This window comes from Polyergus mexicanus, unplaced genomic scaffold (genome assembly GCF_030449975.1).
Source record: "Polyergus mexicanus isolate NDT 795.1 unplaced genomic scaffold, iyPolMexi1.0 SCAF_53, whole genome shotgun sequence".
NCBI lineage: Eukaryota > Metazoa > Arthropoda > Insecta > Hymenoptera > Formicidae > Polyergus > Polyergus mexicanus.
Window position 1 is genome coordinate 1 of NW_027223373.1, and position 26897 is coordinate 26897.

At 35.6% G+C, this 26897-nt stretch overlaps 1 protein-coding gene and 3 long non-coding RNA genes across 4 annotated transcripts; 2 read left to right on the top strand and 2 right to left on the bottom strand.

The window, feature by feature from the left end:
• The first annotated feature begins 2324 nt into the window (after nucleotides 1-2324).
• LOC138943910 (uncharacterized) lies at nucleotides 2325-3099 on the top strand. Its single transcript, XR_011448583.1, has 3 exons — nucleotides 2325-2616; nucleotides 2696-2878; nucleotides 2981-3099. It is a non-coding gene; the product is annotated as an uncharacterized lncRNA (long non-coding RNA).
• A 1092-nt stretch (nucleotides 3100-4191) lies between these two features.
• Nucleotides 4192-6563, top strand: LOC138943907 (uncharacterized). Its single transcript, XR_011448580.1, has 3 exons — nucleotides 4192-4279; nucleotides 5777-6009; nucleotides 6428-6563. It is a non-coding gene; the product is annotated as an uncharacterized lncRNA (long non-coding RNA).
• On the bottom strand, nucleotides 5753-7628 carry LOC138943906 (uncharacterized). The gene is made up of 4 exons (XR_011448579.1): nucleotides 7477-7628; nucleotides 7151-7316; nucleotides 6421-6568; nucleotides 5753-6001 (listed from the first exon to the last, which is right to left on the bottom strand). It is a non-coding gene; the product is annotated as an uncharacterized lncRNA (long non-coding RNA).
• Nucleotides 7629-20980: 13352 nt separating this feature from the next.
• On the bottom strand, nucleotides 20981-26245 carry LOC138943898 (uncharacterized). Its single transcript, XM_070314807.1, has one exon. The coding sequence runs from the start codon at nucleotides 26243-26245 to the stop codon at nucleotides 20981-20983; it is 5265 nt and encodes a 1754-aa protein (XP_070170908.1).
• Nucleotides 26246-26897: the final 652 nt, after the last annotated feature.

Consider the following 26897-nt stretch of genomic DNA (forward strand, 5'->3'; position numbering starts at 1 on the left):
AACAGTAGGTATCAACGCAGAGTACTAATAAGGCAAGTAAAATCTGTAACCTGTAATCTTTATGAAATAGTTTTTGCTTGAATATGTAGTACATATTTACATAATTATTCATGTGTTAAACATTACAAAATAATACATACATTCAATCAGCTATGCCGAAGCGTAAATATCTGTCTTCGCATATTTCAACGAGATATCGCCGTAAATTAATTAGAGAAGAGAGTGATGAATTATTTCCACTTATTTGTAATGAAAAACCTAGAGTAAATTCGTGCGTAATTGTAAGTAATTCCGCTTTAAATAATGACAATGATAAAATTGTACATGTCAATATCAATAACGCTCTTTCCGAAATTGTACAAGAGACAAAAAATTTACCATTTTCCGATGAAACGAATATTTCCGAATCTGATGCTTCTTTGAACAATATATTTTCGCACGAAACTTTAATAAGAGAGAATAATAATTCAGAAAAAGAAAACAATGATTTTGAGGCATTCTTAGTACAATGGGCTATCACGTATCGTATTTCTCATGTAGCTTTATCACATTTATTATCTGGTTTAAAAAAAGTACATCAATTTTTTTTTAATTTACCAAAATGTGCAAAGACATTACTACGTACACCACGATCTTCTGTTATTACTGACATATTTCCTGGTCAATATTGTCATTTTGGTATTGAACATGGTGTTCTACAATTTTTATCTACAAGTAATAGTACAGTTTCATCTTCTATTCAGATTCAAATCGGTATTGATGGTGTGCCGATATCTCGATCCAATTCAAATCAATTATGGCCCATTTTAGGTCGAATCATGCCTTATGGAAAAGTATTTCTAATTGGTTGCTATTTTGGCAAAACCAAACCAGCGGATGCAAATGAATTTTTAAAACAATTTATAAAAAATATAAATATATTGATTAATAAGGGCATAACTAATAACAATGAAACAACATTTCCAGTGTCAATGCACTCTATCATATGTGATGCTCCTGCTAAATCTTTCATTACACTTACTAAAGGACATAGTGGTTATTTTAGCTGCACAAAATGTACAATTGAAGGTGAATTCATCGCTAACAGAATTTGTTTTCCCAATTCTGACTGGCAAAAAAGAACAGACGCTAATTTTCGTAATCAAACTCAAGAAGAATATCATCTCGGTCGTTCTATTTTATTAAACATTCCAAATTTTGACATTGTATCTCAAATTCCATTAGATTACATGCATATGATATGCATTGGCGTTGTTAGGAAGTTGATAAAATTATGGATAAGTGGTCCTCTTAAAGCTAGATGTTTATCCTCGCAACGAATAAAAAATGTTTCTCAATTTCTTCTCGATATTAGGCATCTTATTCCAAAAGAATTTGCAAGAAGACCGCGAGAAATTCAAGATTTTGCACAGTGGAAAGCAACCGAATTAAGACAATTTTTGTTATATACCGGTCCTGTTATATTACAAAAAGAAGTAAATCCTGATATATTTTCAAATTTTCTTACTTTACATGTTGCTGTTCGGATTTTATGTCAAAATAATAGTACAGTTGAATATATTGAATATGCGAATAAATTATTGAAACATTTTGTTGAATGTTTTATCAAAATTTACGGGCCCGAATTTGTATCCCATAATGTTCACGGTCTTCTTCACATAACTGACAGCGTAAAACAATTTGGGCCATTAGATACTTTTAGTGCCTTTCCATTTGAAAATTTTATGAAAGAATTAAAATCTCTTTTGAGAAAATCTGAGAAACCATTAGAGCAAATTAGCAATCGTTATGCGGAAATGAGTTTTTATAAAATCAAATCTGACGATGCAGATATATCAAAAATAAGTGTAAAGAATTCACACGAAAAAGGACCGTTGATATCAGGTTGTTTCAATCCACAATTTTTGAAGGTTGAATTTCCCCATTTTATTATTTCAATCAAATCTTCTGATAATTGTTGTCTCATAGAAAAAGATATTGTCTGTTTGGAAAATATCGCAACGTCGAGTGAAGGTAATTATATTGCAATAGGTCGTAAATTCAAAATTGTTGAAGAACTTTATAATAATCCATGCAGTTCTATTCATTTGGATATATTTAAAGTAAGTCAATTATCTGACATTCAAACCTGGCCTTTGCATAAAATCAGTCATAAATTCGTAAAATTGCCATACAGGAATGAAAGATATTTCGCAGTAATACCGCTTATAAGCACTACATATTAATAATATTTGTATATTGCGCTTTAATTTGTTTAATAAAAAATTAAAATAAATTCTGACAATAAAAGCAAAATAAAATATGACAATAAAATAAAAAATTAAAATGATTTCTGATACACAATAATCTATACAAATTGAAATCTTGTTTACAATATTACTCGTAGAAGCTCTTTTGTATAATTTCACAGGAAGATGTCGAATCGAGGATTTATCGTCGTAGAATTCTCCGATGGTATCCAAGTAATACCCAAAATTTGGTTACAAAGTGAGGATGTATGCAAATATCCTTCACATTTCAAAACGGATTTAAGACTGCGAAAGGCAATTGAAAAAGAGGAAATACCAAATTCTGATTGGCCTTCCTTTAAAATTAATCGGATTTTTGGCGAGTATTGTAAGTATTTCAATAAAATAGCTTTTATTGCTGTTAAGTTTTACCTATTCATAATACTAAATGTTTACAACATTTTCAGCGTCTTTACAAAAGGCTGATGCGAAAGCAGAAAAGGCCTTATACACGTCAGATATGGATACTGAGAAAGAAGCTAAATCTTATAGAAAATATAGAGCGAGGAAAGTTTTATCTTCATCCGAAAGCGAAGAAGAGTCATGCACAAGTGCAATTTTGCCACCTGCTCCATGTCCTCCTGCAAAACGTAATTATAAACAATTCTAATCGCGTATATATATATATATATAAAATTCATATATATCTCTCTTATATTTTAACATTATATTTTATTTTATCAATATGAAAGGTCAACGACTGTGCAATACAAACGAAACAGTACAATGTGAAAGTGCATCCATTACACGTTCTTGGGATTCTGCAAAAAAATACAAAGTATCATCACAAATTTCAAACTTGAGCTCCTACTCATCATCCTTGCAAGGTGAGCAAATTTATTACATATCTCCATGTAACAATGCATATAATATTATATAAAATTTCATACTTATAATTAATATTATCAGTAAGTATAAATTTAAAAATGTATACATAATTTTTTACATACAATATTTAAAATAATACATATACAATATTAATAATATTTTAAAAATTGTGTGCCTACATATTCTATCTATACATATATGGATATACGACGAAATATACATATATGTATATATAGAATAATATATATATGTACCATACTCATATAGTTTACATATATAACTTGTCAAAATTCCATTTTCTTTCTAACTCCTATTTTGAATGCTAAATGTATTTATAATATATTTTATGTGCAGATGCGAATGATTATGGTACTTTGTACGAAAGAGATGAAGAAGCGCTTAACATTGCTACAAGAGAGAAAAATCGAGACAATTCAATACACCGACATATGAATAAAATGGAGGAAGTTGGTCGATCTAACTGTACGCAAGGAAACCAATATATAAAGGAAAAGGAAAATAATAATTTAAATCATCAATTTTCACAAGCTGCGATTGGTAAGTAAATGTAATGCATATAAATATAATATATACACACATACACACGCCCACACACACACACACCACGCGCGCGCGCGCACGCCATTAATTTTATACATATATATTTCATATTTATCATTAATATTATCAGCAATTATAAATTTAAAAAAGTATACATAATTTTTTACATACAATATTTAAAATAATACATATACAATATTAATAATATCTTAAAAATTGTGTGCCTACATATTTTATATATACATATATGGATATACGACGAAATATACATATATGTATATATAGAATAATATATATGTGTGCACTCATAAAGTTTACATATATCTTGTCAAATTTCAATTTTTCTTCTAACTTCTATTTTGTATGCTAAATGTATTTATAATATATTTTATGTGCAGATGCGAATGGTTATGGTATTTTGTACGAAAGAGATGAAGAAGCGTTTAACATTGCTACAAGAGAGAAAAATGGAGACAATTTAATACACCGACATATTAATAAAATGGAGGAAGGTGGTCGATCTAGCTGTATGCAAAGAAACCGATATGTAAAGGAAAAGGAAAATGATGATTTAAATCATCAGTTTTCACAAACTGCAATTGGTAAGTAAATGTAATGCATATAAATATAATATGAACACACACACACATACGTACGAACACACATGCACGCACGCACACACGCACACGCATACGCACACGCATGCACCATTTATTATATATATATGGACCGTTTATTTTGAAAGTGGTGCGAGTCCATTTTCTTTTGTTTCGAGAAAATTAAATGTTAGCAGATCTGACAATTAAAAAATATAGGTTAATTATGTGAAGTCTGGGAATGTTTGTACTAATTTATCAATATGTAATTTGATTATATAAATTTCTTTTAGGCGAATTTAACTAAAATAATATATATTTCCAGGCTGCAAATGGACTTACACCACTTTCATAATTAGTCAATTGTAAATATCATTTAATTTCAATTTTGAAATAACAAATATCACTTAAAATATATTTCATATTAATCCAATTTTGTTTATAAATAATAACAAGAAATAAAATAGAATTTGTATTTTTTATTTTGAACGTTAATTATATTTATATATTGTTAAACTTAACACAAGATATTGGTATTATTAATTATTTATGCTCTTCATGTGGCAGTGTTTTGAAATATTCATGATGCACAGGAGGTATATAAGGTAATAGCTGCTGCATATCCTTATATTTTTCGTATGTAATAGGCCTGGCATCGTGATGGAAATTGGACTTACACCACTTTCATAATCAATGGTTACGCAATTTCTTTTACCGGCCAATTTTAAATTGAACAAAGCATTGGCATTTTTTAAGATATTAAATACTAACTAGTTATAAACAAAAAATTTACACTAAATTAAGAATAAATTACGTCATATCTCATTTTTTTAAAAAAAGGACTTACACCACTTTCAAAATAAACGGTCCATATATATATATTTGAAATAAATGGTGTACATATAGAAATTTTGCAACTGTAATAGAGTTTAGCAATTGTGTATTGTGAGCAGATTTAGCAATTGTAAGGCCTTTATTTATACGTGTTAAATTGTTTTCTATACAAATTTAAAAATAATAGGTATTACAACTTTTACCTATTTCTAAAATTTTTAATAAAATCTATTATTATTATTATTTTTTTATAGTTTTATATAACTTTTATATAATAGATATGCGAAAGATAACAATAATAATAAATATTTTCATATAGAACTATCAATTTAAAAAAAAATGCAATAATCTACATTTTATTTCTTTCATTAGTAAAATTGTATAGTATATCGAAATATAATATATGTTCTTGTCTGCTATATTTTTTGAAAAAGCAACGTATGTAATGCCACTAATTTATATGTTTTATATACAATTTATATATTTAATTTACTATACTTATTACATTTTATTATATTATTATATACATTTATATACATTTATTTATATATATTATATACATGTATATGCTATTTATACATTATAAGTGTATATATATATATATATATATATATATATATATACCATATATATATATAACCGTTTATTAATAATAAATGCTATTTACAGTGGATCATTTCAAGAGATTAACAAGAGAAATAGTGACTATAAAATATGATATGAGACAAGCATTGAGCTTATTAGATATTTTAGTTGAAAGAACTAATAAAAGCACAGAATGTGCAAGTACGAAATTTTCTTTTGGTGACGCTGAAAATCGGTTTCCGTTGCAAACTGTAGCCCAATTAGCGGAAGTTGAGGAGATTTTGAAAGTTTCAGATTCCCAACATAACACTGAAATAGTAAGTTAACGCATATAAATTTATATACAATATAATAGTCATATATATATATATATATGTATTTCACAATTATTATCAAATCTTTTATAAGTACATTATATAATCAATCTTAGGTAAACTTTTCCACAGTAAAAACATTGTATGTCCTTTTCAGAAATTTTAATCCCTATTTTAATTTTATACATATAAATAATCCCAATTAAAATAATTAAGCGTAAAAAGCTGGTTTTTTTTACTTATAAGATTATCACATTTCATGAGATGTATTAATCATTTAAAATTATTATTAATTATTTATTAGATATTATCAGAGATATTAATCACTTAAAATTGCTATAGAAAATGATTGAAGATTGTTAAGAAAAAGACATTACTTTATTTAATCTAATAATATATTACTTTTACTCTTACCTTATAGCGCGTATATATCAAATCTATCGGAGGAACATGCGTCGATGATGCCGTAAAGAGAACGTTGTATAAAACATTCTCAAATAAATTGGCGGAGAAATATAACTGGGAAGGCCGACGCGGAAAAGAGCCACTGCATAAATTGGAACTAATATAAGTTATTTTCAGTAAGTTATTTTCAGTTGTTTATATGTAAATACAACTGCAAAATATCTTCTGTTAGAAGATATTTTATTTTTTTTCCTCTCTATATGCGTGTAAAAATGACAGCTAATTAGTTTCAATAACTTGCCATGGAACATTCTGTATCATATATAGATATATTTATGATTATTACTTTAATCAAATTTAAAAAGTTTTTGATGAATTAAATTTTATTTCCATTTTTACATTGTATAACTTAGAAATAATTATTAAACAAAGATAATACACTATGAATTACTATAGTCATCAATCAATTAGTATAGAAGAAAAAGTTAAAATAATGAAAATATTTTTAGGATCCATACTTTACAATATCCCAGATTCCGATCAGGGCAAAATACAACGAAGGGTTATGGAGTGGTTTCGACATTCAAAAGCGAGACATGAAAATGAGAAGAAGCGGACCCATAGATGCGAAGGCAACGTTTCTAATTTATCAGAATAAAGAACTGGAAAGGTATATTAATAATGTCAAAAGGTATGAAATATTAATTATTTTAATCATTACTGGCAACATATTACATACAAATTCTATTGTACGTTGTGTTATAGAATTATTTGCATATTTCGCAGTTATTTTCACTTGCAATAATGTACGTAAGTTCGTTTTCAGCTCTTTTTATGAAACAGTCACTGATGAAATGCGATGTGCAAGTTTCCAATAGCTTATTATATCGCAAGTCTGAGACTTCCTAAAAAAAAAAAAAAATTAATCCAAGATATGAGTAGATATAGCGAAAAGATAAGAAGGGGAGAAATATATTATTGTTTTAACACACAATTTTCTAAACTCGTATTCAGAATAATGTTTATTTTTTATATGTTTAGATTTTTATATGTATCTATACTCACCATTCACGCTCATCACTGTATATTGAAATTAAATTTGCATGGCTCTTTAATTATAGATTATTTCCGACACTATTTGTACACTACTATTGCTTATGTTTCTGTAAAAGCCATTGGCTTTAAGTAGAATGGACTGGGTTTTGATATTCACTGCTAATATTGAAAATCAATAGTATATGTTATGTAAATTATAAATTTTCAGTATTGAGAGCCATTAGAAAAATATAAAAACAGTAAGATTTAGACGGTAAACAAATTGATCAATCACAATTGAGTACTCTCGAAATAACCCTAGTGAATCTCGATTATGATTGGTCAATTCGCTTACTGTCTAAAAATAAGCCTATTATAATAGATTTTACATATGTTTCAGATGTGCATGGACAATTTACATCCACATTTTAATTAATAATAAAAGTTATATAGTTTTTCGAGTTACGCGCATTATAAATATATTAAGATTGCATATAATAATCGAACATATGCATCTGTGTTAATAAAAATTTTTATTTTATGAAATTTTTATTGACACAGATTCGTGTGTTATCATCAATTACTGCAAAATATTTCTTATTTATATGATTTGTATTTGTTATTGGTTTTACAATAAATAGAAAAAGGTTTTTCACAATTTTTTCATTTTTGTGTGTTTACAATTATCTTCCTTTTACTATTAAGATGAAAATAGAACCGACTGATCGAAAAAGTGCGAAATCTTCTTAATTTATTAATTGTACCGTTAAAAATATTTGCAATTTTATTTCATATCGATTATATATGATAATATATACAATTATAACTTAATTCAAATTTATCAATAAAAAATATTTTTCTTTTCAATAAAAAATTATATACAATACATTTACAGGCAATAACTGAAAAAAAAAATTTTTCGTAGGGATTGTTGGATATGTATTATTTATTCATTTTTCTGTTTGCGTAAATAATTGTATTAAAAACAATTAATATATTTTTGATTTATCGAAATATATTTCTTGTATTTGGTACAATTAGTACACACATAAAAATGAGTAAATAATATAAATTCAACAATTTATGAATGATAGTTTAGTTTTTAATTTTTGTGGAAAAAGCATCCATAATGAATCTATATAACCTCTAGTTAATGTATATTATTTATCCATCAAAGTTCCACAAAATATCTATGATTACACCATATAACGTTCATGTTACATCTATGAAGACGTCTAATGGATGTTGAATGGAAGTAAGAAATGCGGAACTGTGGATGTCTAATAGATGTCTATAGGAGATTACATGGACGTCTAATAGAGGTTTTGAATCTCCATGATGAACGTCTACTGGACTTCCATTAGAGGTTTTTGTTCCGTGTGGGATCACAGTTTGTTATTGCAAGTATAGATTTTTTACTTTTCTGATAATATCGTTTGTTATAAAACCATTTGCGGTCAGGATCCAATCTTTTTTGCCTATCTCGTTCACGCTGAAAATTTGTCGAATAACAAATACGCTTTTTTACGCGTCTATTTTCTAAATTCTGTTCATATCTATATCGATTTTTAACGCATTCATTTTCTAAGTTCTGCTGATATCGATCGCGTTTTTTAGCGCGATTATCTTCTAAGTGTTGTCTATATCGATCACGCTGTTTAGCACGGTTTTCTTTAAAATTTTGTCTATATCGATGGCGTTGTTTAGCGCGTCTGTTTTCTAAACTCTGTTTATATAGGTCGCGCTGTTCAGCGTGATTATTCTTTAAATCTTGCTCATATAAATCTCGTTTTTCAGCCTGATTATTTTCTAAATTTTGAATATAACGTGCCCGTTTGTTACCGCATTGATTTTCCAAATCATGCTGATATTTTATTAATATTTTCTAACTGAACATTATCTTCACATTGAAATCGTTTCTCAGCGCATTTTTGTTCAAAGTTTTTGTTCATATAAATTTGTTCGTAAATTGGAATATTTGTTTCGTTGCTATTAGACAAATCATTATTGCTGTTAATTTTGCAGTCAATACTACTTTTAATATAGAGCTTACTTTGAAATTTATTAATTTCTTCATAAATATCCTTCTTTGTTTTCATGAAATTCCTTGGAGCGTTTTCTATTATTAATTGTGATTGATTATTACTTAATTTCGTAGATTGATCAACATGGCACTGTTTTTCTAAACGATTTAATCTTTGTTGTTCCGTTTCACATTGACGTATAGTACGTACACGAACTGCTTCAGTCTCTCTTGCTTTTTTTACTGCTAATGGAAGCACCTTTTGAAGAAAATATTGTGGATCTTGTGGGAAATGTTCAATAACATTAGATTCAAAAATCTTTATTAAATGCGAACGCATTAAACTATGATTATATTTTACTTTCTCGGGTTTAATATTAAATAACAATGAAATTGCAAAGGCTATTGCGAAAACACCACAATCGTTACCGTTTGGTTGATGTTGCACAGTTGGAAACTTGATAGAGTACTTTTCAAATTTATATGTTGGGAATAATCTTTTCAAAAATTCTTCATGATGCTTATGTAATTTTTTAGAATTTAACGAATCATAAATAAATATATTCTTTGTGTTATAATAACTGTATACCCAATGTTCATCATATAAACTTGACGAACTATGAAATATTTGTATATGTTTTTTATCTTCTGGCATAGGCTGAATCGTATTAGGACATTGTATTCGCCATGTTTCAACAGGTCTATAATCTGAACAATTTTGTAAAAGTTGGTTGAAATGTTCCATGTGCATATTAGTTAACCATTCGCCTCAAATAATTATATCTTTGTCTCTAAGCGACAGAATTATATGTTTATTTACAGACATTCTGTGTATATGGTATACAGGGTGATTCAAAACAACCTTCTGTCCTTACAATGTCATATACTTGACTCAATTCTAAGACGATTTTTCCTTTGCTAAAATTTTTTCCGAGGCTTAGTTTTCAAATTATAAGCAAAAATAGTTAACGAATTACGGGCCACGTACGCGAGGCAGGCAGGGGCGGCGCAACTCACCGTCCGATGCTGGTGATTACGTGGGCCGCTCGCTGCGATCAACTGTTTGCTACATGCGATGGGGTGTATGTGTGAGAGAGAACGTATACGCGTATACATACACATATACATTCTCTCTCTCTCTCTCTCTCTCTCTCTCTCTCTCTCTCTCTCTCTCTCTCTCTCTCTCTCTCTCTCTCTCTCTCTCTCTCTCTCTCTCTCTCTCTCTCACACAACCATCGCGTGTAGCAAACAGCTGATTGCACACGCTCTCTCTCTCTCTCTCTCTCTCTCTCTCTCTCTCTCTCTCTCTCTCACTTACTAACTCTTACCTTGTATGTAGAGATTCGTTGCTCTTATACGACTCAATAAGTAATATTTCCGTGTGACACAACGAATAACTAGCAAACTTTTTTTCACTCACAAATTGTGCCACTTATCGAACTTTTACGAATTAATCCACGCACTTTATTGATAAACTGAATTTATTAACGATTATAATGGTTAATCACAATCTACCGATTACTACTGATTAATTATTAAAATAATTCTAAGAAAAAAACGCATTATTCGAGGAAAAGGCTTTAGCCGATCATAGAATACATGATAGCGTCCGCGTCGATCACGCGTAATGTGATATATTCAGTCGTTCGGCAGCCGGCAGCCGACAATGCTAGTACTGACATAACTTGTTTGTTGTCGTCGCGCAGTCCCCGCATCGAATAAAGCGTTTCTTTCTTCGAGTTATTTTAATAATTAATCGGTAGTAATCGGTAGATTGTGATTAACCGTTATAATCGTTAATAAATTCAGTTTATCGATAAACTGCTTGGATTAATTCGTAAAAATTCGATAAGTGGTACAATTTGTAAGTGAAAAAAAGTTTGCTAGTTACTCGTTGTGTCACATGGAAATATTACTTATTGAGTCGTATGAGGGTAACGTATCTCTACATATAAGGTAAGAGTCAGTGAATGAGTGAGAAAGAGAGAGAGAGAGAGAGAATGCGTATGTGCGATCAGCTGTTTGCTACACGCGATGTAAAAGAGAAAGACGGAGAGAGAGAGAGAGATAGAAAGAGAGTGCGTGTGTGCGATCAGCTGTTTGTTACATGCGATGGGTATAAAAGAGAACGACAGACAGAGACAGAGAGAGAGAGCGTATGTGCGATCAGCTGTTTGCTACACGCGATGGGTGTAAAGAAAGAGAGAGAGAGAGAGAGAGAGAGAGAGAGAGAGAGAGAGAGAGAGAGATTGATTGATTGATCTTTATTAGCTTTCTCAGCTATTTGTAGTACAAATCTAGTTTACATTAATTACAATATACTTCTTTAACATTCGCTTAAACGGCACAATTCTTTCATTCCGCTTTATTTCAGCTGGCAAGGCGTTATACATTTTCACTCCTTCGTAAAACATACTCTTTTGCGCACTCCTTGTTCTGCGATATTTTATTGCAATATCCCCAGCTTGTCGTGTTTGCCTTTCACTCTCATTTCCCACAATTTCTAACCTATTTCTTAATTGCTCCGGTAACATGTTCCTTAAAACCTTAAAAATAAATATACACACATTATAATATAGCCTCTGTTTTATGGACATAAACTGCAGCGCTTGCAGCATACGCTCCACTTTGGTATGTCTATCACATTGCAATATGATCCTCATGGCCCGGTTTTGTGCTTTTTGCAATTTACTCAGCTGTGTTTCTCCCATATCAATTAACAGCGTCGCACAATACTCAAAGTGAGGTGCTATAATTGACTTATATACAATACATCTAGTGTATGCCGATATATAATTACCTATTCTATTCAAAAAACTCGTTTTTTTCTCTATTTTCTTTAGCATATAATCACAGTGGTCCTTAAATCGTAGTCTATCGTCAATAATTATGCCTAGATATTTCATTATTTCCACACGTTCAATCTCAGTTCCATCCAAACATTTCAATGTTATATTACCTCGCAGTTCTTTTCTTATACTTCTAACAATCATATATTTCGTTTTTCCTGCATTCATTTTTAACTTATTTATATTCATCCACTCTTCTACTATAGTAAATGCCATATTCATTTTGCCCTCTAATTCTGCGCTGCTTTCTCCAGTTACATATATTAACGTATCATCTGCAAACATTTTTATACTACAACCTTCTGGACAGATTTTTATTATATCATTTATATATACTATAAATAATAAAGGTCCTAATACAGATCCTAGCGGTACTCCATATTCTGTGGTCATTAATTTAGACCATTTATTGTTAAATTGAACCTGCTGTGTTCTATCCTTTAAATATGATCTTAACCATTCTATAACCATTCCCCTAATTCCATATTGATATAATTTCTCTAATAATCTTTCTCTATCTATTGTTTCAAAGGCTCGCTTAAGATCCATGAAAATTACCCCTACCATTTTTGCCTCACTAACTATCAATTTCCACTCATCAATGACTGTTTGAATCGCTGTTTCACACGAATACTGTTTTCTAAAGCCCGACTGATGTTCTGTTATAATACAGTTATCTTCCAAATACGTTTCAATTTGCTTTTTAACTACTAATTCTAACACTTTTTCAAATATTGGTAACATATTTATAGGAATAAATTCACTTGCTTTTCTAGCTTTCTCTATTTTTGGAATCGGTATTATTGTAGACATTTTCCAACCTTTTGGACAGCAACCTTCCTTCAAAGAATTATTTATTATATCAACAAATTCCTCTTTTATTACGCAAAATGCTGCCTTTAATATATCGCTAGTTATTCCCTCCTCTGTACCTTTCTTTTTCGGTAGTCCCATAACAATTTCCTGTAAATGCTCTATACTAATCATTTCAAAATTTTCCATAATTCCCTCGTTTTCAATAACATAAATAATTCTTTTACATGCATTTCCAGTTTTACTCCCATTTATAGATTTTACTATACTATTAATACTTTGTATATAATATAAATTAAATTTATCTGCTATATTGCATCCTTCAGTGCTGTCTAATATTTCAAAATCTATATTCTCTACTTCCCTCTTACCTCCTGGTTCGCCTCTAATTATTTCTTTTAGTGTTTTCCACATAGATGTCGGATTTTCTTTATTAAGATCTATCATATTTTCATAATATTCTTTCTTCTTTGTCTTAATTAATTTAACTACTGTATTTCTTTCAATTTTAAATTGCAACCAATTTTGTTCCGTGTCAGCATACAATGCCTTCCTATATGCCTCATCCCTTTTGGCCGCTGCTTCTCTTATTTCATCCGAAAACCACTTTTTCCCTTCCCATATTCTCGGAATTCTAAAATTTTTTCTAGGTGCTGTAGCGTCCAACGCATTTACTATACTATCAACAAATTTCTTCGTTCTCACACTGATATTCATATCTTGGTTTTTCTCTAATTTATTTTCCACTAATTTAATAAATTTATCTATATTAAACTCTCTATAATTCCTAACACTAAGTTCTCTGTATTTATTATCAAATTTATTCGCATTCAGTTCAACTTTTAGCCACGCATGGTCCGTTATTTTAGGTTCATGCATTACCTGCACTTCTATTTTATTATTAGCAAAAATTAAATCTATAATTGTTTTACTATCTTTCGTAATTCTCGTCGGTTTATTTACATATTGTTTCATGCCTAAGCTCAACATTGTCGTTTGTAACTTCCTTGTATAAAACAAATCTAACATAATATCTATATTAAAGTCTCCTATTACCATACATTCTCCCCGTATTATTAACTCTTCTATTATATCCTCCAGAAATCTCACGAAATCACCATGCGATGCACTCGGTGAATGATATATTAACATTATTATTCCTCTATACAATTTTTCTTTCACCTCAATCGCAGCACACCAACAATTCGATTCTAATTTTTTTACTAATACTATTTCATATTTAACATCATTCCTTATATATAAAACAACCCCTCCTGTATTTCTATTTTCAGCATCGCATCTAATTATACTATAACCTGGCACGTTCACTGCTTCTCTTATTTCATCCGAAAACCACTTTTTCCCTTCCCATATTCTCGGAATTCTAAAATTTTTTCTAGGTGCTGTAGCGTCCAACGCATTTACTATACTATCAACAAATTTCTTCGTTCTCACACTGATATTCATATCTTGGTTTTTCTCTAATTTATTTTCCACTAATTTAATAAATTTATCTATATTAAACTCTCTATAATTCCTAACACTAAGTTCTCTGTATTTATTATCAAATTTATTCGCATTCAGTTCAACTTTTAGCCACGCATGGTCCGTTATTTTAGGTTCATGCATTACCTGCACTTCTATTTTATTATTAGCAAAAATTAAATCTATAATTGTTTTACTATCTTTCGTAATTCTCGTCGGTTTATTTACATATTGTTTCATGCCTAAGCTCAACATTGTCGTTTGTAACTTCCTTGTATAAAACAAATCTAACATAATATCTATATTAAAGTCTCCTATTACCATACATTCTCCCCGTATTATTAACTCTTCTATTATATCCTCCAGAAATCTCACGAAATCACCATGCGATGCACTCGGTGAATGATATATTAACATTATTATTCCTCTATACAATTTTTCTTTCACCTCAATCGCAGCACACCAACAATTCGATTCTAATTTTTTTACTAATACTATTTCATATTTAACATCATTCCTTATATATAAAACAACCCCTCCTGTATTTCTATTTTCAGCATCGCATCTAATTATACTATAACCTGGCACGTTCACTGCTTCTCTTATTTCATCCGAAAACCACTTTTTCCCTTCCCATATTCTCGGAATTCTAAAATTTTTTCTAGGTGCTGTAGCGTCCAACGCATTTACTATACTATCAACAAATTTCTTCGTTCTCACACTGATATTCATATCTTGGTTTTTCTCTAATTTATTTTCCACTAATTTAATAAATTTATCTATATTAAACTCTCTATAATTCCTAACACTAAGTTCTCTGTATTTATTATCAAATTTATTCGCATTCAGTTCAACTTTTAGCCACGCATGGTCCGTTATTTTAGGTTCATGCATTACCTGCACTTCTATTTTATTATTAGCAAAAATTAAATCTATAATTGTTTTACTATCTTTCGTAATTCTCGTCGGTTTATTTACATATTGTTTCATGCCTAAGCTCAACATTGTCGTTTGTAACTTCCTTGTATAAAACAAATCTAACATAATATCTATATTAAAGTCTCCTATTACCATACATTCTCCCCGTATTATTAACTCTTCTATTATATCCTCCAGAAATCTCACGAAATCACCATGCGATGCACTCGGTGAATGATATATTAACATTATTATTCCTCTATACAATTTTTCTTTCACCTCAATCGCAGCACACCAACAATTCGATTCTAATTTTTTTACTAATACTATTTCATATTTAACATCATTCCTTATATATAAAACAACCCCTCCTGTATTTCTATTTTCAGCATCGCATCTAATTATACTATAACCTGGCACGTTCACTTCACTGTCTTCAATTTCAGCGGTCAATCTTGTCTCTGATAACGCTATGAATGCCGGATTTACTTTCTTCATAATCTGATGTTGTATCTCATCTTTATGCGCCATCAAACTTTGCGCGTTTGTATACAATATTATTTCCGCTTCCTTCTGTAGTTGCTATTTCGCATCTTCCCAGCCGGCTCTCCTTTTCTCCTCCTGTATCGCCCTTTTAAATGTTGGACATTCTGGGCTAAGGGCGTCGTGTTCATCACTTATCTTCAGGTTGTATGTTCGAATTTTAAACATACAATTTACACATTTTTTCTTTGTTGCCGTACATTCAATCGCTTTATGATTTCCCGCACATTTGTGGCATGTTTCATCTCGCGTACCGTTTTTTGCAATATGATAGTATCCCCAGCATTTAAAGCATCTTTTTACATTAATGTGATTGAATATAGGACATTTTCTCCATCCTACATTTAGTTTCCCTTTTTTCAACATCAATTCATGCGTTTCTTCATCTACTTCAATTATTATCGAACCTTCTTCTTTTTCTTTTCTTCTAGGTTGATTATTATCATTTCTATTTTCTTCACTATTCGCATTTGGAATCCATCATTTATTGCATCAATTCTATTCTGCTTTTTGATTGTAGTTATTAAGTCATCATCATCCAATCTCATTTCTTCTTCGCTGACATTGATAATTTTAATTTTGGGCTTCATCTGCGGTGATTCCGTAACTTTGAAATTTTCTCCTAGTTTGTCCTGCACTGTGGCTTTCAACGTTTTCATTTCTTCTCCAGTTTCACAACCCATGATCACTGTTCCCTTGCTTCCTTTTTTTAGCTTTATTATTCCCATCGCCATGTTTTTGATATCTACCTTTTCTTTTATCAATTTTTTTGTAACTTCACTCTCTTGTTGAATCTTGGGTTTGATAATTATAACATTCTCTTTCTTTTTCTCTTTAACCGCTTCACTATAGCTCCTTTGTATTCCTCCTGTTGATCCACTTACTTCTCCCTGTATCATTCTTTTCAGCTCTTCTAGCAGTTCCTGCTTAACATTTCCCAATTCTTCACGAACTATTTCCTTGACCATCATTTTAATTTCCTTCTTACATGCTGTTTCATCCTTTATTTCTTTTACAACTTTTACCAGCCAATCTATTTTTACGTCAATAGTCGATGATCCACTCGCTCCTGATATTCTATTTCCACTACTTGGCGTCGTAAACGAACCTGTAGATCCTGTAGATCCTAGCCTGTCCCTGCCGCCCCCGGCAACTGCCAATGCCTTCTTCATGTCTGCTTCACTTTCAATTGTAAATCTGTCAAATGGGCCAGAACACGGTACCAATTCTTGATTTTTATCGTAAATCCTATGCTTGCTTACACATCCTGGATGGTAAAACAGCTTAATACGATTCACCTGATAGCAAGACTTGCATGTCACCACCTGATTTTTTATTGTCTTTTTACATGCCGAGCATCGATATTCAGCATATTCATCGTCCATGCCGATAATTATCGGCCGAAACCGCTAATATCAGCGTAAGCGATCAGTCACCTCTGTTCCACTGTCACACTTTTGTGTCCACCTTTAATGTCTACCTTTCGTGTGAGACTTTGGTGTCCCAAACAGAAAATGCACTTCTCACGCCCACAAAACAGCATATCCCGGCTAGATAACACTCATGGCTAATGCCGGTCTATGCCGCTATGACTTGAATAACTTTCTATCACTCCCCGTAACTATTTAACCGTTTAAAAGTTATTACTTTTGCGGAGCGATGTTTGACACGTCTTCTCCTCCAGAGAGAGAGAGAGAGAGAGAGAGAGAGAGAGATAGGGGGGAGAGAGAATGTATATGTGTGTGTATACGCGTATACGTTCTCTCTCACACATATACCCTATCGCATATAGCAAACAGTTGATCGCAGCGAGCGGCCCACGTAATCATCAGCATCGGACGGTGAGTTGCGCCGCTCCTGCCTGCCTCGCGTACGCGGCCCGTAATTCGTTAACTATTGTGGCTTATAATTTGAAAACTAAGCCTCGGAAAAAATTTTGGCAAAGGAAAAATCGTCTTAGAATTGAGTCAATATATGATATTGTAAGGACAGAAGGTTATTTTGAATCACCCTGTATATATATGTGTATATATATAAATATATATATAATTGTGTTATGTTATACAACAGCTCTTTATAAGCGCACAGCAGCTCTATATTGGCGCACAGCAAACGTTTTTGTAGGCGCACAGCAGCTCTAAATCGGCGCACAGCAATCGTTTTTATAGGCGCACGGCAACCGTTTTTGTAGGCGCACAGCAGCTCTGTATCGGCGCACAGCAGCTCTGTATCGGCGCACAGCAACCGTTTTTGTAGGCGCACAGCAGCTCTAAATCGGCGCACAGCAACCGTTTTTATAGGCGCACGGCAACCGTTTTTATAGGCGCACAGCAACCGTTTTTGTAGGCGCACAGCAGCTCTATATCGGCGCACAGCAACCATTTCTTATAGGCGCACAGCAGCCTTATGAAATTTTTCAAATAGGCGCACAGCAGCCTTATGAATTTTTTAAAATAGGCGCACAGCAGCCTTATAAAATTTTTATCATTAAAATTATTTCACTTACCTTATTAATTTCCGCTTACCCAGCCGAATAGCCACTAATCAATCTTCGAATTTAGTCTTGGATAATCCTATGCAAAAAGTTATTTTAAAGGGAGAAATATATTTGAAAATAAAATATTTAAAATATATATTTTTTTAAATTGTGAATATATATTTTTAAATAAATAATTTTCTGAAGTTATTTTGAGCTACATAACATAATTCTTGGATATATACAGAGTATCTCAAAGCATTCTAAACAATGCTCGTGAGGAGGCAGAACGGATCGAAATGAACAAAAAAGTCCCATACCATTTTGCGATTTTCGTAATAATTATTGAGAAACGCAATAAAAAGGGATAACCCATTGATATGTGGTTGCTAGGACGGTAGAATCCATTGCTATGTACCACTCGTATATAATTGTCATTTGTAAAGTGCTCCTTTCAAAATTTTGTCGCGCGCCTAGCGACCGCAAATTTTTGGGTTGTCTCTGGGCTCTTTTCTCGACGCGCGCTTATACTCACGCGAATTGGTCGATCTTTTTTAATTAATTTCTTAATAATATTACAAAAATTGCAAAATGGTATAGGACTTTTTTGTTCATCTCGATCCGTTCTGCCTCTTCACGAACGTTGTTTAAGATGCTTTGGGACATCCTGTATAAATAAACTAAAGAATGTTATTAAAACTTTTAAAACATTTTAAAATCGTATTTTGACTTTTATATACCTTTTTTGGAAACTACCGTATATGTGTGCGTGTGTTTGTGTGATTCGATTCTTATCTTTTTTAATCTATTTAAAAATAAATATCAAAGAAAGACATATTTCATAACATCGATCAAAATATAGCCAAATATAACATATGAAACAGAAAGGGAAATACACTCAAATTTCCTTAAAAGCACTATCATTCAAAAAAATTGCTTCAGATAAAAGTTACTTGATTTCGAAGGAACTTCATAGGACAATTCAACTTCAGGACAATTTTGTTAAATTATTCTTTTTTCTATTTAAAATTCCCATAAACTTTTCGAATAGAACTATATATTTTTTTAGTTAAGGAGAGTGGATACTTTCGAACCACGATTTCTCAAGAACGAATACTGTTCGGGAGTCGACCTCGACGAAGTCGCCCGAATCTTTAGAAACGCTCAGAGATGAGCGAGAAGCAGTGTGTTACGCGAATCCGTAGATCCGCTGGAGGATAAGGAGAATGAGAAACGATTTGAATGCGGATTGTTTTGATTGTTCGTTTATTTAGAATAATCGGAGCGAGCGACGGCACGTATTCCGCAACTCCGACGGATATCTTCAAAATGTCCTGTTAATGACTGCCTTCAACGCGTATCGGAAATCTTGTAGAGCTTCTTGCTAGAAGCTCTCGCGAGAACGGATATCTTGCAAGCGGCCGCCGGATGTTGCTTGGCGCGAGGCCGAAGACATTCGCGGAACGGTGAACGCGCGTCGACTCTCGGACTCCACACGCTTAACACTCATAAACTCGATAAGTACATAACAGGTAGGAATACAGACACTGAGGCGTCTTTCGCACTGAGTTCAATTCTCGATAGTCTGCTAGAATGTCGGTTGAGAATTTCCAGCGAGAATGACTAAATCGCATATGACACGATCGAGATTAAACAAAACAGCGCGAAGTTCACAATAAGTAGCGCGAAACGACACGAGCGAGTATATGACACGAGATATTATGATCGATTGCTATCGACCAGCTTGAATCGTCGTAAGCGGCAAACTCTTCGGACCGATTTTGAGACGAGTACTCCCACTGAGTAAGCGACACGAGCTCGAATGTGCGAAAGAATATCATACGAGAAATGATGATATTCGAAACTATGATCGATTGCTATCGACCAGCTCGTATCGGTGTCAGCGTAAGACTAAATCGACCGACCGCTGAAACTCGCGCTCTGCCGATGTGAATAACAAGTTTTTCCGATTTCGAACCTTCGAGAACTAGCTGTTTGTCACAGTTTTTCATTCTAAAAGGAATGCGATCACGCACCTTTTTCTTTGTTATGATCAAGCGATCACGCGCCGATCGGCTGATCGCGACGATGCTTACTCTCGCTCGTGGTTTTATTTTTCGAGGCAATCGTGTTAATTTAACGGCGACGTTCGTCGATTGAAATTTAGACATTGAATGTTTCAATTTTGAACATACCGCCCGCCTTGGAACGATAGTTCCAAAATAATCGGGATAACAATGGTAGTAAATGATAAGAGCGCACGCCACGAGTAACATGAGACACATGAGCGAAAAGACTAAAAGTTACGCGACGTGGTTTGACGCGCTGAATTTGCCGCCCGCCTTGGCGGAATGACGCTCGCATCTTGACAATTTTGATCTTATTATTATGAATTACAATAAATGGAACGCAACGCAGAGAAGGTTTCTAATTGCTCGTTGCCTCACTATTGACCGGTAAAACGCACAACTTTACGATCGGTCTTTTAAATTCGGAGGTGGCCGTCTTTACGGTGACGACCCGTACGAGGTCGTCGGAGCCGGGATGACAGTGTGTAACTCGACCCAACTCCCATTTGCAGGGGGGTAAGAGCGGATTTCTCAACAGAACGAGTTGCCCGGTTTTGATCGGCGGCTTGACCTTTCGCCACTTTGCTCTTTGTTGTAACGTGTTTAAATAATCGTTACTCCATAACTTCCAAAATCGCTCGGTAACGTTTCGGACGAGCTGCCACCTCGAAAGCCGATTTTCGTGGAGATCGAGCAATGATGGTTCCGGGTTTACAGTAAGCGCTGATCCGACAAGGAAGTGGCCGGGGGTCAGACTTTCGTAGTCCTCAAGCGTATCTGACAGGGGCGCAATCGGCCTAGAATTTAGACACGCTTCGATTCTGCATAGTAAAGTCGAGAATTCCTCGAATGTGAGCATGTGATTCCCCAAAACGCGACGCAAATGAGTTTTGACGCTCCGTACGCCCGCCTCCCACAATCCGCCGAAGTGTGGGGCGGAGGGAGGAATAAAATTCCACGATATTTTATCGGAGGCTGTTAAGTTCAAGAAATTCGGATTTCGTACTGCTGACTGGTACGCGACGGTCATTTCTCGGTCCGCTCCGACGAACGTGGTCCCGTTGTCCGAATACATTGATTGTGGTAGTCCGCGGCGAGCGCAAAATCGAGAGTAAGCATTTAAAAATGCTTGAGTGGAATAGTCGCTTACTAACTCCAAATGTATTGCTTTTGTCGCAAGGCAGATAAATAGTGCGATATATGCTTTACGCGACGTAATACCTCGTCCAGCGGAAGCGCGAACTTGCACGGGTCCTGCGTAATCCAGGCCGCAATGCAAAAAACAGCGGACTGTCGCTGTCACGCGAGTTTCGGGAAGATCTCCCATGACTTGTGTGGGAGTGGCGGCTCGTTCGCGAGCACATACAACACACTTGTGAATGACAGACTTTACCATGTTACGAGCGCGAAGTATCCAGAAATCGCGACGCAGAATATTTAGCGTGAGTTGCGGTCCGGCATGTAACGCTCGTAAATGAGTTTGATTCACAATCAATGTAACGAGAGGATGAGATGAGAGAAGCGTCGGATGTCGAACTGACGTTGGCAACGGGGCTTTGTTAAGTCGTCCACCCACACGTAGAATCCCGTCCCGATCGAGGAACGGTCGAAGTGAGAGAAGTGAACTTCTCGACGAGAGGCTCTTATTTTTTGAAAGCGCGTTTATTTCCGTCGGAAATAATTCAGCTTGAATTTTCTTAATCCAGAAAAGTCTGGCCGTGTTACAATCGGATGCAGAAAGAGCGATGCTTCTCGATGCTGGATATTGAGACGACAGGAGCGAGAACGTCGACGAGCGGTTACGATTACACAAGCTGATGAATTTAAGTATATACGCGGTGACGCGAATAAGTTTGGGCCCAGATGAATATCTTGAGGCGAGGTCCCACGTAACGTGAGGTTGAGAGCATTGAAGAGAATTAATTTTTTCTTCAAGAGGGGCTTCCGGTGAAAAGTACGATTCGTTGCGCGGCAATTGATGGGAAGTGGATTGTAGCCATGGAGGGCCTTGCCACCATAGCTCCCGATGAATAATTTCATCGCCGTATATTCCGCGCGATGCGCAATCCGCAGGGTTTTCCTCCGTTGGCACGTGTCGCCATTCGACGTCTGGAAGACGAGTTTGAATGTCATTTACGCGATTTGCGACAAAAGTCTTCCATCGGGATGGAGGTTGACTTACCCATGCGAGCACGATCGTAGAATCTGTCCAGCAATAACACGGAAGATTTTTGTAACCGTTCGATTCGCGAACAAACTCGACAAGTCGCGAGAGTAACACGGCTGCGGATAATTCCAACCGTGGTATACTGAGAGGTTTTAACGGCGCGACCTTTGATTTTCCGACGAGCAGCGTTGTCGTGATGTTGCCTGCTGACGAAATGGTTTTAAGATAGACGCATGCGGCATAGGCATATGTAGATGCATCAGCAAATCCGTGTATTTCGGCGTGATTTGTGTCCGATCCGAGACCGACCCAGCGCGTTATTCGCGAATTACTGAGATGCGAGAGCCGAGAGTAAATTTCTATCCATTTAGTTATGTGTGGCTCGGAAATAACATCATCCCAATCGATTTTTAGTCGCCAGAGTTGCTGCATAAAGATTTTCGCGGTAATCGTAACCGGAGTGACCCAGCCGAGTGGATCGTAGAATTTGGCGATCGCGGACAAGATCTTACGATTGGTCTCTGGGACATTATCCGTCAATGATACGCGAAATTCAAAAGTATCGTTTGTCGGATTCCATCCGATTCCGAGTATTTTAATTTGTTCGTCTTCAGCCAGAGGTTTTTTCGTTGCTAAACCGTGATCCGCTCTATCGATATCCTCAAGAAGAGAAGGTGAATTGCTAGCCCATTTCCGTAATACGAATCCGCCGCGTTTTAACATTGAGTTTAATTGATCGCGCGCTTGCCGAATTCGAATCGTATCGTCAGCTCCGAATAGCAAGTCGTCGACATAAATGTTATCGCGTAGGATAGAAACCGCGAGCGGAAATTGCTGACCTTCATCTCGGACTAATTGTTTTAATACCCGAAGGGCAAGAAAGGGCGCACAGGCCATTCCATACGTCACCGTGAGAAGTTGATAATCGATAAGCGATTCCGATTGCGATCGTTTCCACAAAATAAGCTGATAATTAGTATCGCGAGGATCGACCAGAATTTGGCGATACATTTTCGCGATGTCGCATGAATACACGTACTTATAGCGTCGCCATTGTAATATTACCGACATGAGATCGGTTTGTAATTTAGGACCAGCGTGTAAGTGGTCGTTTAGAGATGTTCCGTTTGACGTAACGCTTGAAGCGTTGAAAACTACGCGAAGACGCGTGGTTGAGCTGCTTTCCCGGATCACCCCGTGATGCGGGAGGTAGACAGCTGGTTCTTTGTCACCTTGCGGCATCGGCACTGGCCGCATGTGCCCAAGACGTTCATATTCGGAAATAAAGTCGAAATATTCTTTCGCGACCTCGGGTTTATCGCGGAGTCTCCGGACTAGCGAATTTAACATTTTTTCGGCGCGAAATCTTGATTTACCAATATCGATCGGAGGGCTCGTTTTGAATGGCAGGCGTACAATGTACCGGCCGTCGGAGTCGCGATAATGCGTCGAGCTGAAATGTTCTTCACACTGTTTTTCTTGCGGCGTAAGAATTGATTGTCGTGGGAGTTCTTCAATCTCCCAAAAGCGACGAAGTTCCTCTTCGAGAGAGGGAGAGCTTATAGTATGATGAGCGGAAATGCGACCGCGATCGCAATGACCGAAAGTCATTGTCGATTGAGAGGGATCGTTCCTTTCGAGCGACGTGAGAGGTCCCGAGATTATCCATCCGAAAATGGAATTCTGAGCGAATGGTTGCCCGACGCTTCCTCTGCGAATACCGTCGCGAATGATATCGCTATAGAGATCGGCTCCGATTATGATATTTATAGGATCGGAACTTGTAGGATCCGAATCTGCTCGCGGTAAGTCGGAGAGGTACGACAGTGACGAGAGATCCACGTGTCTTCTCGGGGTGTAAGAGGTTAGCGACTTTAGAATGAGTGCGGTTGTGGACAGCGACGGAGCGAGAGATTTTCGATGAGAAATAAAGATGTGTGTCGCATGTTGAAAAGTCCCCGCGTTTATCCCGCCGACGGCGGAAACGGAGATCGGCATGCGAATTCGTTTTAAGCGCAAGATTTGCGCTAAACTTTCCGAAATGAATGTCATTTCAGAGCCCTGATCGAGGAGAGCTCGAACGACAGCGGTGCGGCCCGACGGACTGCGAATTGTTACCCAGGCCGTCGCCAAGAGCACGGGTTTCCGTCGTCGCATTACAGTTGAGGCGCTTAACGAATTTACCTCCGGCGCCGCATCCGACGCTTGAGGCGACGAGCAATTAGAAGGTGCTTTTTTCAAAGCACTTGAGCTAGAGTCCGAGTCAACGTGTAGCATCGAATGATGCCTTTTGTGACAAACCCGACAAGAATATTTACTTCTGCATTCATGTATGGAATGCCTTGCGCTCAAACAATTGAAACAACGTTTTTGTTGCTTGACGATATCGCGACGTTGACTCGCATTTTTGCTCCCGAACGTAGGACATGCATGAATAAAATGTCGAGCTGGACACAGCGAGCACTGCGATTGTGCATTAGCGGATGCGGTTGCGGCATGAACTCGCGAGGCTGCGATTGGTTTTACACCGGGTTTAACGGCTGACACTGGAGCGGATGCCATTAAAGCGCGAGTGCGAGACTTAATAAAGTTGCTTAAAGTCTCGTACGACGGCGGGACATCTGTATTGCTTATGCTTATTTCCCACGCTTTTCGCGTTAACGGATCTAATTTTTGTACAAGGATATGAACGACAAGATCTTCCCAGAGTTCCTCCGGTTTTCTATCGAGGGCTTTTAATGATGCCATTGCGATACTAGCTTTGTCGTATAAAGTCTGCATTTCGGTGGCAGATTCGCGCGAGATGGATGATAAGCCGAGCAATTTCGAAAGATGTTTGTTTATCGACCGCTTTTTGTCGTCGTACCGTGAGGTCAACGCTTTCCACGCTATCTCAAAATTCGCGGCCGTTATAGAAATATTCGCGATACAGTCCAGCGCGCTACCCTTAAGACACGATGATAAGAAGTGCATGCGAGCGAAATTATTTAGATCCGAGTTTTCACGAATTAGTGTCGTAAATCGATCGCGAAATTGTTCCCATTCGTCGTAATTGCCGTCGAACGGAGGCAATTTAATGGGCGGAAGATGCGATAACGAAAACGCGGACGCGTCCGCGTGCAGCCTCGTCGAGGAAAGAGATGGGTGTGGACTCACAACCGGTTCCATTTCCTCCAGGATCTCCGCCATATGGTCCATTGCGGTTTGATAAGCTGCGGACGTCGAGTCGAACTGCTTGTCCTTGAAGTATGCAAAGGATGACCGGGTTGCTTCCGGGATCCTCTGCGCCAATTCCGTATGTCCGTTGAAGAATTGATTCCAGTACTTTTCAAGCTGTGAGATTCTGGAACGCACCTTTGCTGGTGTTAGATTGTTCCGTCCGATTTTCTTGAAATTCTCGAGGTAGCGGTCAATCGTATATTGAAGTTGCTGTTGAGGTACGAATTGCTCTGCCATCGTGGATGTGTCAGAATATCACTCACTCGCGAACGTATCCTCCACACACGCTCCTATCCGGCTCGAAGGACCAATATGTTCGGGAGTCGACCTCGACGAAGTCGCCCGAATCTTTAGAAACGCTCAGAGATGAGCGAGAAGCAGTGTGTTACGCGAATCCGTAGATCCGCTGGAGGATAAGGAGAATGAGAAACGATTTGAATGCGGATTGTTTTGATTGTTCGTTTATTTAGAATAATCGGAGCGAGCGACGGCACGTATTCCGCAACTCCGACGGATATCTTCAAAATGTCCTGTTAATGACTGCCTTCAACGCGTATCGGAAATCTTGTAGAGCTTCTTGCTAGAAGCTCTCGCGAGAACGGATATCTTGCAAGCGGCCGCCGGATGTTGCTTGGCGCGAGGCCGAAGACATTCGCGGAACGGTGAACGCGCGTCGACTCTCGGACTCCACACGCTTAACACTCATAAACTCGATAAGTACATAACAGGTAGGAATACAGACACTGAGGCGTCTTTCGCACTGAGTTCAATTCTCGATAGTCTGCTAGAATGTCGGTTGAGAATTTCCAGCGAGAATGACTAAATCGCATATGACACGATCGAGATTAAACAAAACAGCGCGAAGTTCACAATAAGTAGCGCGAAACGA